Below are 14,634 nucleotides of genomic sequence, written 5' to 3'. Positions count from 1 at the left end.
CGGAGTGCTTTCACAGGAATCGAAGCAATGAAAAAATAAACTCTAATAAGTTTATAGTTTAATAAATATAGTTTAATAATTGCATAAAAACATAAGTTGCCTGCGATCACCTTAGTATTTCTTCTGTTTTGTTTGTTGCTTAATGCTGACAGATTATACTGTATTTGTTGTCTTTCCAATGCTTGATTCTGTTTTTTCTCTGTTTGAGGTGCGGCTCCATTCAGAGATGGGAGTGGTTTCTACTTCTGCAACCCTCCCATCCTGTGCCCTGGCAGAATTTCCTGTATATTCGTTTTGTAAATTGTTTTGTCAGTTATGTCAGTAGCATGGCCCAAGCAGAGGGTCACCCCTTTGAGTCTGGTCTGCTTGAGGTTTCTTCCTCAAATCATCAGAGGGAGTTTTTCCTTACCACTGTTGCTCTGGGGGTTGGTAAGGTTAGACCTTACTTGCGTGAAGCGCCTTGAGGCAACTTTGTTGTGATTTGGCGCTATATAAATAAAAATAGTAAGTCCCTTCGGCTGCTCCCTTGTTTGCACTTGGGGTCGCCACAGCAAATCCAAGGTGGATCTGCATGTTGATTTGGCACAGGTTTTACGCCGGATGCCCTTGTATGTTTTTTCCCCTCTCTTCAAAAGGCTTTTTGCTACAGGTATATCTTATACTCTGGAAAATACATAAAAAATACATATAAAAATATATTAGAATTGGAATGTTTGTTACTTTCAAGCGACAGTGTGGAGGATTTTTGGATGTTTATTAGCACAAATGGAACATAACATTCATAACTCCGTAGGAGTGGGTCCCTGTTATGAAGGCTGTCATGTTGCGTCACCATGTTGATACAGTAGCTCAAAAGGGACATGCTTACTCAACCGTTCACATTTTGCAGTGCAGCCAGAAAACTGAAGAAGAAAGAAGAAGAATCAGTAGTTGCTGCCTATATACTGTCTACTGGTTGCGCTTGCAGGCTCAGTGGTTTAAGAATGCTCATTTTTGTTAACTGAAGCATAAGTGAGCCTATATCCCTGTCACCAAAGATACGGAAATGTGAAAGGCAACAAAATTGCGATTGGCAACAGCATAATGCCATCTGCACCACTAGATGACACTAAATCCAACACACTGTAGCTTTAAATGAGATTTATTTATGTATTCACCTGCTGCTTTTACTGTGCAGCTTTTTGAGCTGGGACCTGATGGAGGCGACCATGAGACAGATGGTGATCTGCTGGCTGAGACGGATGTTCTGGCCTACGACTGCGCTGCCAGGTACCAGTTGTAATTTGTGGGGGGAAAAAAATTGGAGGAATGTAATGATTTTTCCATTTTGACTATCCATCATGTCTACCTTTATTTCAGGGAGAAATATGCTATGATGTTTGATGAGCCGGTCTTGCTGCAGCTGGGCTGGTGGTATGTGGCGTGGGCCAGGGTGTCGGGTCCCAGCAGCGACTGTGGCTCGCACGGACAGGCGACCATCACGACTGATGATGGGTAAAAAAAAAAAAAAGATACATTAAACCCACAAGTCTTGAAGATTAATACATCTGATTCCCTTTGAATGATGTTTGACCATATTTCATGTTAGTCACAGCTGATGTTGGTTTGTTTTTCCCCCTCCAGTGTGGTCTTTCAGTTCAAAAGCTCTAAGAAATCAAACAACGGTACAGATGTTAATGCTGGACAAATACCTCAGCTACTTTACAGGCAAGATGAATTCCTTCTCCTGTTCTACATCAGCTAGTGTGTGTGTGTGTGTGTGTGTGTGTGTGTGTGTGTGTGTGTGTGTGTGTGTGTGTGTGTGTGTGTGTGTGTGTGTGTGTGTGTGTGTGTGTGTGTGTGTTTGGGTGGGGGGGGTGGCATCTGAGCTGATGTGCTGCTGAGGCTCACACGTACGTGTGCATTTACATCTGGGTGTATTTTAGCTGCATTTCGATAGTATCACTGCTGTAGCTAGAGGTGGAAAGCCCCGCCTCAGTGAGTAAAGTCCTACCATGTATTGATTCTATCTGTGCACCTAAAACAGGTCATTTTACTGATAAATTCATCTAACTGCCTGAAGAGTTGAACTAATTAGAATCAGCTGGAACAGATATGTGGCAGGACTTTTCTTTGCTGAATTCAGGGTTTTTCACCTCTGGCTGCAACCAGCTCAACCTTTTGGCATCATTTGTCTTTGACAGTGGCTTTCCACCTCACACACTCTCTCTCTCTCTGTCTTCTTTGAAGTGTTGTTATTTTATAGGCCGCTAATCGCCTGTGTTTTTGCTTATTTTTTATTTGTTGCTGGCACATGCAGCTAACCTTTCTGTCAGTCATCTGACAACACCTCTCTGAAAGGTCATGTGAAATATGGAAAAATATTTAAACTTTAAAATGTAAATGTATCCGTGCATATAGACTTACCATCTGAACCAACAGCTTTTCCTTTGTTAGATTATTTTTATAGTCCAGATCCAGTGGGTCATAGAGGTCTATATTACTTTAGTTGTTTCCAGAAAAGGGAAGATCAAAAATCTGATTTCCTGTAACCAGATCCTGTGACTATTTTCAAGTGCTGAAAGGGTTTTAAAAATATTTTTATATTTTTCATGTCTATGATCTCTTCCACACACACAAACACTACTAAAATGTATTAATTATTTACTGATGCTTTTATGATGCCAAAACAGATTTATACAGGTTCTTTCTCTTTTTTTTTTTTGTGCTGTGTACCACTGATATCACATGTGGGGAAAAATAGGCACCAAGTTGAGTCTCTAGTGGGGTGTGGCAGCTAGTATGCGAGATGTGAGTCTGGGATGCATCTCTTTTGCAGGCAGTGTGCCAGCTGCAGTCTGTTAACATGGCCACCAAATTGAAAATCAAAAGGCAACACTGCCACTGAGCACACACAACACATCTGGTGTGTTTCAGGCCTTATAGTCTGTGCAGGCCCAGATCCAGACCAGTTTGGACTGATGCAGTTGCATCGGTAAGATTTTTTTTTTACGCATCGTTCATCATCGGGAAAAAAAAAATCTTGAATAATCCCGAATAGTGCCGAATGTTTCCCCGCAGTGAACACAGCTTTTGATTTGATCCCACAATGCACCACGCAGGTGTACACAGGAAAATTCAAACCGGATCAATCAAACATAACGTCAGTCCAGTCGTGTCGATGATCATGGCATCCAGGAAAAAAGTTGTGCAAGGAAAATTGGGCGCTTATTTCAGTACGAAATGGTAAGTGGTTTATAAATAGTTTTCAGACAGTAGCGTGAAAGGCATTCTATGATGACTGAAATTACATTTTCGGTGGTTTTCCGACCACATGTCAACCTTTACAGATTGTTCGTAAATTATACGTATTTTTTCAGAGTCATACGGATGTACAAATAAAGTCTGATATTCAGGGTTTGGTCTGCAGTGGGTCTGTAATTAACTGTTTCTGCAGCACGACTCCACTTTGAACCGTGAACCATTGAAGCAATCCTTCAATCCACTAGTTTGTTGGTTCTTTGATTCGCTGCTCTTCAGAAACGGCAAGTCCTCTTCTTAACCCCTCTCAAAGCCATTAAAATACCGTGAGTCACTTTTGTGTGTATTAAAGTCACTAACTGGGACTCTTGTTTTGTTGCAGTCAAGAAATGAGAATTGTCCTCCGTTACGTTCACACAGCTCGAAACGCTGCGCGGCTCTCTGCCGAGACAGAGTCCGGTCGGTATTAATAGCTTCAAAATGAATTGTTGCTTTAAATAAAATGACACCTCTTACAAACGTTGTAATACAGACAAGAAACTACAATCGACTACGTTTTTTTCCTCCCAAAATGAGACGTGCTGTATTTCTTTACAAATTCCTGACGTGCAGCACAGCCAACTGCAAGAGCTCAGGTCAGATATATGGAAATACATTCATGCCAATAATGCCTGAAAGGAAAAGCTTTTGACAAAAACTACAGATTTGTTTATTCCTATTTATGTCCAGAGATCAAGGATCCACCATGTAGAGTTTATTATGTCCAAAGTTTAAGGATCCAGTGACCAATTTCATATTTATTTACTTTAAGACTCAATAAAATGTTGTTCAATTTCAATTTAATCGGCTTATAAAGCGCCAAATCACAACAAAATCTCTCAAGGCGCCTCACATAGAACAGTTCAACATAAAAAAATTAAAATAAATAAATTAAAATTAAAAAAATTAAAATACATAATTAAAAACAGAAGTAAAAGATAAAACAGATAAAAAATAAAAACTATTCATAAGAAAGAGAATAAAAATGGGCTTTAAGTCTTGACTTAAAAATGTCCACGGACTCCAGTGTTGCCAGATGTACGATAATTATCGTATTTGTACAATAGTTTTGCCCTCTGTACGATGTACGATCAATAATGGGAAAAAATCCAAAATGTACATTAATTTCAGTTGGTTGCCCAAACACGTATCTCTCTCTGACACCCAAGAATCATTTCGCAGGCGTTGCACTCAGGCGGCATCAAAGACACACCACACACAGGGCTGCTGCTAGCTTTGTCCAGCCCCGGGACAAAGTCATTTGAAAGCCCACCCCCTCTCCATACAAAGTAATGTGTTCCTCGGCCCTGCCCCTCCCTCCCTGGGCCTGAGACAACTCACCTGTAATGTAGACTGTTTTGGCTGCACATGGGCACATACGTAGTTTAGCCCACCCCCGTCACCATCGGAAAAAAAAACGCTAAAATAGCTACGTTGTATGGTTTTGTTTGTGTACGATAATTTCTCCCAAAATATGATAATTTTGAGGTTTTGGTACGATAGTTGCTTATTTCCTATCTGGCAACACTGACGGACTCTGACTGTCTCATGGTCACAGGAAGACTCTTCCACAGAGCACGTGCACAATAAGAAAAAGCCGACTAAAAGAATGAAGATTATTGAATAACAACATGCGTACGATTTTTATTCTATCATTGGGCAAAAATGCATCTGTCAGATTTTCACTCTGGATCCAGCCCTGCTGTGTGCAGTAATAATTTAGATTACATTAGATTTATTGGTCCCCATAGGGAAATTTGTCTTCACTAACTGTACAATACATTGTACGTAACAAGACAGACAAATAGCACATCACAGGACAGACAGCAACAACAACAGGACAGACTGGTCAGTGGGGCTTGCTGTTAATTTAATTTGTAAGATTGTCAGGTATGTTTTTTTTATTGTCTCCATTGTTTAACCACAGACTTCCTTCAAATGATGGCAATGCATCTAAAGGGAAACAGCAGACCAGTGAGCCTGTGCATATTCTAAAACGCTCCTTCGTCCGCACAGTCTCGGTGGTGAGTGTTCCTTCTGTAATTTCAATGCTTTTTAAAAGTTGAAATGTCTTCTCTTTTTTTCTGCTTTTCATGCTTTTAGCGTGTCTGTCTTTCTGCAGGAGTGTTTCGAGTCACTGCTGAGCATCCTTCACTGGAGCTGGACCACCTTGGTACTTGGTGTGGAGGAGCTTCGAGGACTGAAGGGCTTCCAGTACACGGCCACCCTGCTGGACCTAGAGAGGCTGCGCTTCGTGGGCACATGCTGCCTCCGCTTGCTCAGAGTTTACATCTGTGAGATCTTCCCTATAGCAGGTAGAACCACTAACACTGTTTATCCTCCTTTCTAAACAAAAATAGCTCATTCTTTGAAGAGTAAACCAGCAGCGGTGTTGTTTTTAAGTTATTAATAGAATACCAGCAAGACAAGAATTACAAAGAAGCAGTGACATTGCTGTTTACTTCCCAAAGTCACGAACTAGAATGTTTTTGCAGAGGGCTGGACAAGCTGCTAAAGGTGTGGGGCTGATTTGTGCAAATCTTTTTGCAAGGCAACATTTAAGGACTGAGAACAAATGAACAGATTTTCAAGGTGACTGAGATCTGAAATTACTTTTTTAAATTCCCTACGTGTTGTAAGGCCAGAAAAACGATATAGGAATGCACTCTGTCCATGTGGGAGCCCCACTTTAATGTGCCCAAAATTTCAGATTTTGGACAAATTTGAAAACATCTCACATAACTGTATCACAGAAGAGTTAGAATTTGGGCACAATTAGGTTTCATCAAGACCGTCTTCTGCCCATGATAGTAAGATAAGTCTTTGAGCATGTGCCAGTGCTGCATGGTGCCACATCCACATCCACCACACCACAGAACCACCTGTGGGGTCCATCCTTGGCCCACCTAATCAGACAACCAGTCCATCCCCATGTTTAGAAAGTAGCCGCCTGTCTCACATCCAGGTGAAGTGTTGGCATCTATCTCCAGTCACTGGGGTCCTCAGCATTGGGGCATCTGCATGCTGGATCATGCTCAGATTAACACACCACATTTCTAAAATGTTATAGCTGATACACCCTCTCAATGCAAGTCACACTCCTCATTTTCACTTTGGGACACTCCCTGAGTCTCTAAGTATGGTAACTGCTTGTTTGACACAAAGTCACTCCAACGGTACCCAAGGATCGTCTGAAGAGATCTGGTACCAGTCGTCTTTGGCTTGTAACAATTTGATCTGATTTTCACCCATTTTGAACTGCACGCAATTACAATACCTCTGTCTCACACTGGTTTGAATATCAGCCTCATCAGGGGTCCTTTCTAAGGACCGCCTACTTTACAGAACTTAATGTTGATTATTGTAATTCATTATTTCTCAGCAGCTGTTTTTTTATGCCCTGTGTGGCATCCGGGTTGTCCGTCCGTCCGTCCATCCATCTGGCCGGCCGCAATTCGTTCGCTGCAACGTAGCTCGGTATCTATTGCTCACAAAACTTCATATTTGGTGGGCATATTTGGTGGCCTTGGAGGAGTATTTCACATGAGTTCGAAGGCCGGTGACCTTGACCTACTTTTCAAGGTCACCAGTGGTCACAACTGTCAAATCCTTTGCCACAACGTAGCTTGATACCTTTTGCTCGTAGAAAGTTTATACTTGGTGGGTACATGCCTTGGAGGAGTACTTCGCATGGGTTCAAAGTCCGGTGACCTTGACCTCCGTTTCAAGGTCATCAGTGGTTGCATTTGTTTTCAAGGCAACCGTGACCGACTTTTTATGGTCACTGTTTGTCACATCTTCTAAATAAATATTATGCCAATCTCCAATTTTTTCATTGTATATCCCAGGTTACATCAAACACATAAGGCTTCAACCAAATACCCACCCCATACAAGTACATATTACTGCACTTTGCATGGAAAATAATACTGCGCGAGGGGCATTTCATGATGAATGTCTCTAGTTTTTTTTTTTTTTTGTCAGTAACACCAATATTTCCATCCATTTTCTATACCCGCTTACTCCAATTAAGGGTCATGGGGGGCCTGGAGCCCAGCAGTCATATGGAGTGAGGTGGGGTACACCCTGGACAGGACGCCAGTCTGTCACAGGGCTAACACCAATATTTGATCTCCATGAATTACAAGTCTTCCAGCTTGAAATTTTGGAAGTTGACTGTTCAGTGTACCCAAATCCCAATGTGGCAGGGCAGTTTGGTTAGCAACACTTTTTTTTAATTCCAAATACATCATCAGAGCACAAACATCATGTTTTGGTGAATATCCCCTAATTTGTCTACCAAAGTGATCAAGAGTTGACATTTAATTTCCTGTTACTAAAAGAATATTTATCAGTTGTAGTTGCATACAGAGCAGCTTGAATGTTCTTTGCTTTTTGTTCCTGTCTCATATTTGGTTTTTAGCCAGCACCAAAGCTGTGGTGGAGGAGTCGAGCAAGCTGGCTGAGTGCGTGGGGAAGACGCGCAGCCTGCTGAAGAAGATCCTGTCTGAAGGAATGGATAACTGCCTCACCAAGCTGGACAACGACCCCCAGGGCTACTTGTCTCAACCCCTTACCCTGCTAGAGGCTGTGCTGCAGGAGTGTCACAACACCTTTACTGCTTGTTTCCACTCATTCTACCCCACCCCAGCTCTGCAGTGGGCCTGCCTCTGTGACCTGCTCAACTGTCTGGATCAGGTGCGATTGCTGGTGAACGCCTTGATGATAGTACCAGACCATATCTGTAGTTTAAAACTGAAAGCCAAAGGACAGCTGAGAATAACGATTGAAGCAAATCCCTAATGAATCGGAGTAATTTTAGTAAATATTAGATTTTTGGTTTGAGGAATCACTTTATAAGACTGTTATGTAGCACAGGGCAAGAACCATAGCATTTAAAACAGGCGCCCATAACTTCAGTAATCTTAAAAATCCTGTGATTTGCTGATGTTAAAAATACAGATGGTTTTACCACCTTGCACAGTGTCGCCTCACGAATGCTGCACTCACGTTGGCTGTAAGCAACAGACAGAAAACAGGATGTTCCATTGTTTCAGTGAGAGATTAATGGAAAAATTCCATCACCTGTGGCTGTGACCGCAGCAGCCACGCATTGTGACAGCACGCTCTGCTAAAAGTTGAAAATTTTCAACTTTTGCCCCTTACCGCAGCAACGACGACAAACTGGATGTTGTTTAATCTTTATTAAGGAGGAAGAACAGACAGCAAGAGAGAGATTATTTAACTGCAGAGAGTCACCTGGTTTTAAACAGGTAAATATGAATAATTTGTGTAAAATTACAGAAAGGAATTAATCTATAACCTCACAAAAAGTTAACTTTTTATGCTGGCATCAGATCCAGGGCTTCCTGTGTTAATATGACACTGTGAAAAATGCTAAAATGCTTTTATTGAAGTAAATTATTGTCTGTGTTATTACTGCTGTAGTGGTTTTCCTGCTGCCAAAATGTGAACGTAGCATGAGACCTCAGACAAGTGAAACTTGTTACCCAAAGTCACCTCAATAATACCTTCAACATATTTTGTTGTTGATGTTTTGATTGTAATTATGACCACTAGAGGGCCCAGTCTCTGAAACCTTGTGTAAGCACTGATGCCATAAGGACTTGATAGATCATGATGAAACATTCTGCTATAGATTAGAATTTGCTGAAAACTTACACAAAGTGGAGATTGGGCTCGATCCACGTTATGGTGAGTATTGCTGTTTTTGTCAGTGATACAATATGAGACACATGAGACAATATGATACATCTCATGATACACTTGTTGCAATTTGATACATAATTAAAATAGATAGATAAACTTTATTACAGACTCAAGGTCCAGATAAAAGAAACAAAACACCATACATGTAACAGCAACAACAAAGAATAAAATAAATAATATAGGGACACTAGACTCCCTTGAATAAAAGACACTTATACCAGTGTTTCCAAATCTGTGATGTATACCGTGTGGCACTGTAGGAAATATTAATCAGTTTAAGAACAGTCTTATTATCAGAATTATTTAAATGAGAGATTAACCTTCAACCCCTGGCAAAAATTCTGGAATCACCGACCTCGGAGGATGTTCATTCAGTTGTTTAATTTTGTAGAAAAAAAGCAGATCACAGACATGACACAAAACGAACGTCATTTCAAATGGCAACTTTCTGGCTTTAAGAAACACTATAAGAAATCAGGAAAAAAAATTGTGGCAGTCAGTAACGGTTACTTTTTTAGACCAAGCAGAGGGAAAAAAATATGGAATCACTCAGTTCTGAGGAAAAAATTATGGAATCATGAAAAACAAAAGAATGCTCCAACACATCACTAGTATTTTGTTGCACCACCTCTGGCTTTTATAACAGCTTGCAGTCTCTGAGGCATGGACTTAATGAGTGACAAACAGTACTCTTCATCAATCTGGCTCCAACTTTCTCTGATTGCTGTTGCCAGATCAGCTTTGCAGGTTGGAGCCTTGTCATGGACCATTTTCTTCAACTTCCACCAAAGATTTTCAATTGGATTAAGATCCGGACTATTTGCAGGCCATGACATTGACCCTATGTGTCTTTTTGCAAGGAATGTTTTCACAGTTTTTGCTCTATGGCAAGATGCATTATCATCTTGAAAAATGATTTCATCATCCCCAAACATCCTTTCAATTGATGGGATAAGAAAAGTGTCCAAAATATCAACGTAAACTTGTGCATTTATTGATGATGTAATGACAGCCATCTCCCCAGTGCCTTTACCTGACATGCAGCCCCATATCATCAATGACTGTGGAAATTTACGTGTTCTTTCAGGCAGTCATCTTTATAAATCTCATTGGAACAGCACCAAACAAAAGTTCCAGGATCATCACCTTGTCCAATGCAGATTCGAGATTCATCACTGAATATGACTTTCATCCACAGTCCACGATTGCTTTTCCTTAGCCTATTGTAACCTGTTTTTTTTTTTCTGTTTACGTGTTAATGATGGCTTTCGTTTAGCTTTTCTGTATGGAAATCCCATTTCCTTTAGGCGGTTTCTTACAGTTCGGTCACAGACGTTGACTCCAGTTTCCTCCCATTTGTTCCTCATTTGTTTTGTTGTGCATTTTCGATTTTTGAGACATATTGCTTTAAGTTTTCTGTCTTGACGCTTTGATGTCTTCCTTGGTCTACCAGTATGTTTGCCTTTAACATCCTTCCCATGTTGTTTGTATTTGGTCCAGAGTTTAGACACAGCTGACTGTGAACAACCAATATCTTTTGCAACATTGCGTGATGATTTACCCTCTTTTAAGAGTTTGATAATCCTCTCCTTTGTTTCAATTGACATCTCTCGTGTTGGAGCCATGATTCATGTCAGTCCACTTGGTGTAACAGCTCTCCAAGGTGTGATCACTCCTTTTTAGATGCAGACTAACAGCAGATCTGATTTGATGCAGATGTTTAAAATTTACAGGGTGATTCCATAATTTATTCCTCAGAATTGAGTGAGTCCATATTTTTTCCTCTGCTTGGTCTAAAAAAGTAACCATTACTGACTGCCACAATTTTTTTTTTTCTTGATTTCTTATAGTGTTTCTTAAAGTCAGAAAGTTGCCATTTGAAATTACTTTAGTTTTGTGTCATGTCTGTGATCTGCCTTTTTTCTACAAAATTAAACAACTGAATGAACATCCTCCGAGGCCGGTGATTCCATAATTTTTGCCAGGGGTTGTAAATATCATTGTTCTTAAAACGGCTTGGAGAGTGTTCACACGTGCCATCACAAACATTTCAGTGGCACTGGTCCATCGGGGCCTTTTTAATAAAATTCTCAGCGTCATTATAAGCCACTTGTAGTCTCTGAAGGCTCGCTTTCTTATAGTTTATCCACAGATGTGCAGTGTACAGAGGTGTACAAAATGCTTTAAACAAAGCCAGCTTCACTTCGTCGGAGCAGTAGCCAAATTTTCGAGCTAATGTGTTTTCTCTGACATATAGCGTACGAAACTGATGAAAAATGTCCTCATCATCACTCAGCGTATCTGTGATCACATGACCAAGATACTTCACCTGATTACATACATTCAGCACATGACCTGCCAGAGTAGAATCAGGAAAAACCAAATGTTTGTCATCATTCATTCTGGCAATCATGATCATACTTTTCATATCATTATATTTTGTCATGTTTTTCTCCATACATGGCACACATTCAGCAATTGCTGTAGCCCAGCAGAACTGGGACTAAACAAAACACAGTCATCAGCATACATCAAATGGTTCACCACTGTATCCCCAACCACACAACCAGTTCTACACCCATTCAGCTGTTCAGACAGACCATTCATATAAAAATTAAACAAAATTGGTGACAAAATGCTCCCTTGTCTGACTCCATTGCTGACCTGAAAAGGGGAAGATAGACAATCACCCCATTTCACCTGCATTTTTTGGTGTGCATACCGATACATAAGTAGCTTCATTATGGATTTGGGAACGCCAGCATCACTCAATTTTCTGAACAATTTTGCATGGTTTACATGATCAAATGCCTTAGAGGCACCCATGAAACACAAGAATATTGATGAGTTTTTCCCTTTATAATCACTCAGTAATTCTTTTAGAACATATATACACAAATCAGTACTATGCATGGCTTTAAATCCAAATTGCTATTCTGAAGAGATAATCAAAGTATTAACTCTCTCCAGAAGAATTTGCTCAAGTAGTTTAGACAGTACATTAGCAAGAGCAATAGGTCTGTAATTGTCAGAGCTGCATAATTTCCCTGCTTTATCCTTGATAACAGGAACCAGCAACACTGTCATCATGGAATCAGGAAGATAGCCATGGACCATGAAGGCAGTAAAACACAGGGCAAGAAGAGGAGCCAACCTTAAACTAGCAAATTTAAGATGCTCAGCAGAGATGGAATTAAGTTGCTGTTTACACTAATTATGTAGAAGATAGTCTGTGGCTAATTTTTAACTTCAAAGAAACAAATTGTAAGACTTGATGCTATTTTTTTTTTCCTATTTGTGTTTTTTATAAATCACATGATTCTTCTGCAAGAGATTATTTCTTCCATAAAGTAATTGGTCTTTCACGGTATCATGATGCAATTCAATCCAGGCTCCAGATTACGATATGTGACATATTTACTGCCCTCTTTATATTTCAGGACATTGCCGAGGCTAACTTTCGCACGTCCAGCAGCCGTCTGTTGGCGGCCGTGATGTCAGCTCTTTGCAACACCTCTGTCAAGCTGACGTCCATCCTGCCCATTGCTTATGATGGTGAAGTGCTACTGCGTTCTCTGGTTAAACAAGTCAGCACAGAGAATGACTCTGCTCTTGCTCACCGCTTCCCCCTGCTGGTGGCTCATATGGAAAAACTAAGTCATGTGAGTTTTTGTACACCACACCATGTAGCCTCAGTTCTGAATTAAAGTCACACTGCCAATGTTTCATGTCACCTTTGAATGTTCAAAGCTCTGCTACCTGTGACGGTGCTCTCTAGCACAAAGCTATATCTGTTCTCTGCCTTACTCTCAAAGACTGAGGAGAACCTGATGGGGATGACCAGTTTCCGGGAGGTACTGGAGAAGATGTTGGTGATCGTTGTGCTGCCAGTGAGGAAGACTCTGAGGAAGGAGGTGGAGCTGTTCTCCCCACATCTGGTCTCTAACACCTGTGGCCTCCTGGCCTCCATCGTTTCTGAACTCACTGCGTCTGCTCTGGGCTCAGAGGTAAACTGTGCACAAATGCAATCTATCTTAGATGATTGTGCTCCTAAGGATCTGTAGCACGGAGGTTGTGTTGCTTGCTTTCTTTAATTAATTAATTTGTATAAACTAGAGAAGACTTTATCAGCAATGGAAAAAACTAGATGACTGCAGCTGTCTTATTTCTGTTACAAGATGTTTGTTAGCCAGTCATGCAGTAATAAGGGCGGAGTAAGCATCATAGTTTGAGCTGTACGATGAGGATTTAGGTCCTTAGGTGGCCACTGGACTGAAGCTTTAGAAATGAAAGAAATCAAACTACAGGCTTATTTCAAGTTACATATATCTTCAACACCTGCTCCTAATGTCTGTCACACAACCAGCAGGTGGCAGACATCCCCAGTGCATTATTGAAGAAAACAAAGTTCATCCTGGAGTTTGGAGTTTGGAGATGGTGGTCATAATAACCACCAGCTGTTTGCAAGCTGACTTGAGACTTGACTTGGGACTTGCGGAATGATGACTTAATGGTGACTTGGTTTCACCTCTGCTTGTCGGGTACCATTCCGCTTTGTCTAGTCAACGATTAATCCTGACAATAAATTAATAAGATCAAATCTAAGCAGTGAAACTCCAGATTGGCTTGAGTAAAATAAATAAACTACACAACTCCGGGTTGAATGGTGACATGGTGCGGACTCCTCAGTGATTGATTCCTTGGTGTTTAGCTCCAGGATCATTTCTACAAAGTGACTTTTGAGTCCTTTTACAGCCTGTTATCTGCAAAATGACGTTGGGCCTTTTTCTCTACAGTACATTATTTGCTGGAAAAAACCTGAAACTAAGAGTCTTAGAGAGTTCCTTATTCTTGAAAATAAAACAACCATTGTTCACTTTGGAGGTTGTTGTACACAAACTACAGTGGGAATGTGTACATTAAATTGTCTTTAGAAATTGCCCTCTGATGCCTTTCGTTTCTGTACCAAATGTTTTGATCAGCTATGACATACTTAAATAATATGTTTGTTCAGGTCACTCTGAGCTCTATTCTTGCCTTTTAGGTTGATGGTCTGAACTCACTCCATTCTGTGAAAGCAACTCCAAACCGTTTCACCAAAACAAGCCAGGGTCGGAGTTGGAACACGGGAAACGGCTCTCCAGATGCCATCTGTCTGACGGTGGACAAGCCCGGTGTTGTCCTGGTCGGGGTGTGTGTTTACGGAGGCGGAGGCATCCACGAGTATGAACTCGAGGTCCTTGCTGATGATGTAAGTTGTCTTAGAACGAGAGTTACGAATGTAACTACGGTTCTATGAATTCCAGATGACCGCCAGAGGGCGGTGCTTTAGCACCTGGATAACTACATGTGCGCAGCACAGGAGGTCGAGAATATAAACCAACAAAGTCACACCATTGAATGTGACCTGGGTGACGTCACTGGTTGTCTTTATATACCAGACGCACCCAGCGCTCGCTTCTTTTCGGAATGAACTCGCAAGACTCTGAGTAACAAGCAACTCTGGCGGTCATCCGGAATTCATAGAACCGTAGTTACATTCGTAACTCTCGTTCTATTTCATTCCTCCTGATCGCCAGAGGGCGGTGCTTTAGCACCTGGATGACTTAATACCAGCAAGGTCAC

The 14,634-nt window shown here is 41.0% G+C and overlaps 1 protein-coding gene across 15 annotated transcripts in view; it reads left to right on the top strand.

The window, feature by feature from the left end:
* Positions 1-14,634, top strand: part of mycbp2 (MYC binding protein 2) — a 172,343-nt gene that overhangs the window by 86,361 nt on the left and 71,348 nt on the right. For all 15 annotated transcript variants that reach the window (XM_034187206.1, XM_034187207.1, XM_034187197.1 and 12 more), the window contains 9 exons: positions 1,178-1,269; positions 1,360-1,494; positions 1,624-1,707; positions 5,207-5,303; positions 5,402-5,594; positions 7,703-7,977; positions 12,450-12,671; positions 12,825-13,016; positions 14,054-14,260. In XM_034187206.1, the coding sequence (XP_034043097.1) occupies positions 1,178-1,269; positions 1,360-1,494; positions 1,624-1,707; positions 5,207-5,303; positions 5,402-5,594; positions 7,703-7,977; positions 12,450-12,671; positions 12,825-13,016; positions 14,054-14,260 (1,497 nt within the window). The remainder of the gene's footprint in view (positions 1-1,177; positions 1,270-1,359; positions 1,495-1,623; positions 1,708-5,206; positions 5,304-5,401; positions 5,595-7,702; positions 7,978-12,449; positions 12,672-12,824; positions 13,017-14,053; positions 14,261-14,634) is intronic.

The sequence above is a fragment of the Thalassophryne amazonica genome, chromosome 14 (genome assembly GCF_902500255.1).
Source record: "Thalassophryne amazonica chromosome 14, fThaAma1.1, whole genome shotgun sequence".
NCBI classification, from domain to species: Eukaryota; Metazoa; Chordata; class Actinopteri; order Batrachoidiformes; family Batrachoididae; genus Thalassophryne; species Thalassophryne amazonica.
This window is presented reverse-complemented; position numbering and strand designations above follow the sequence as displayed.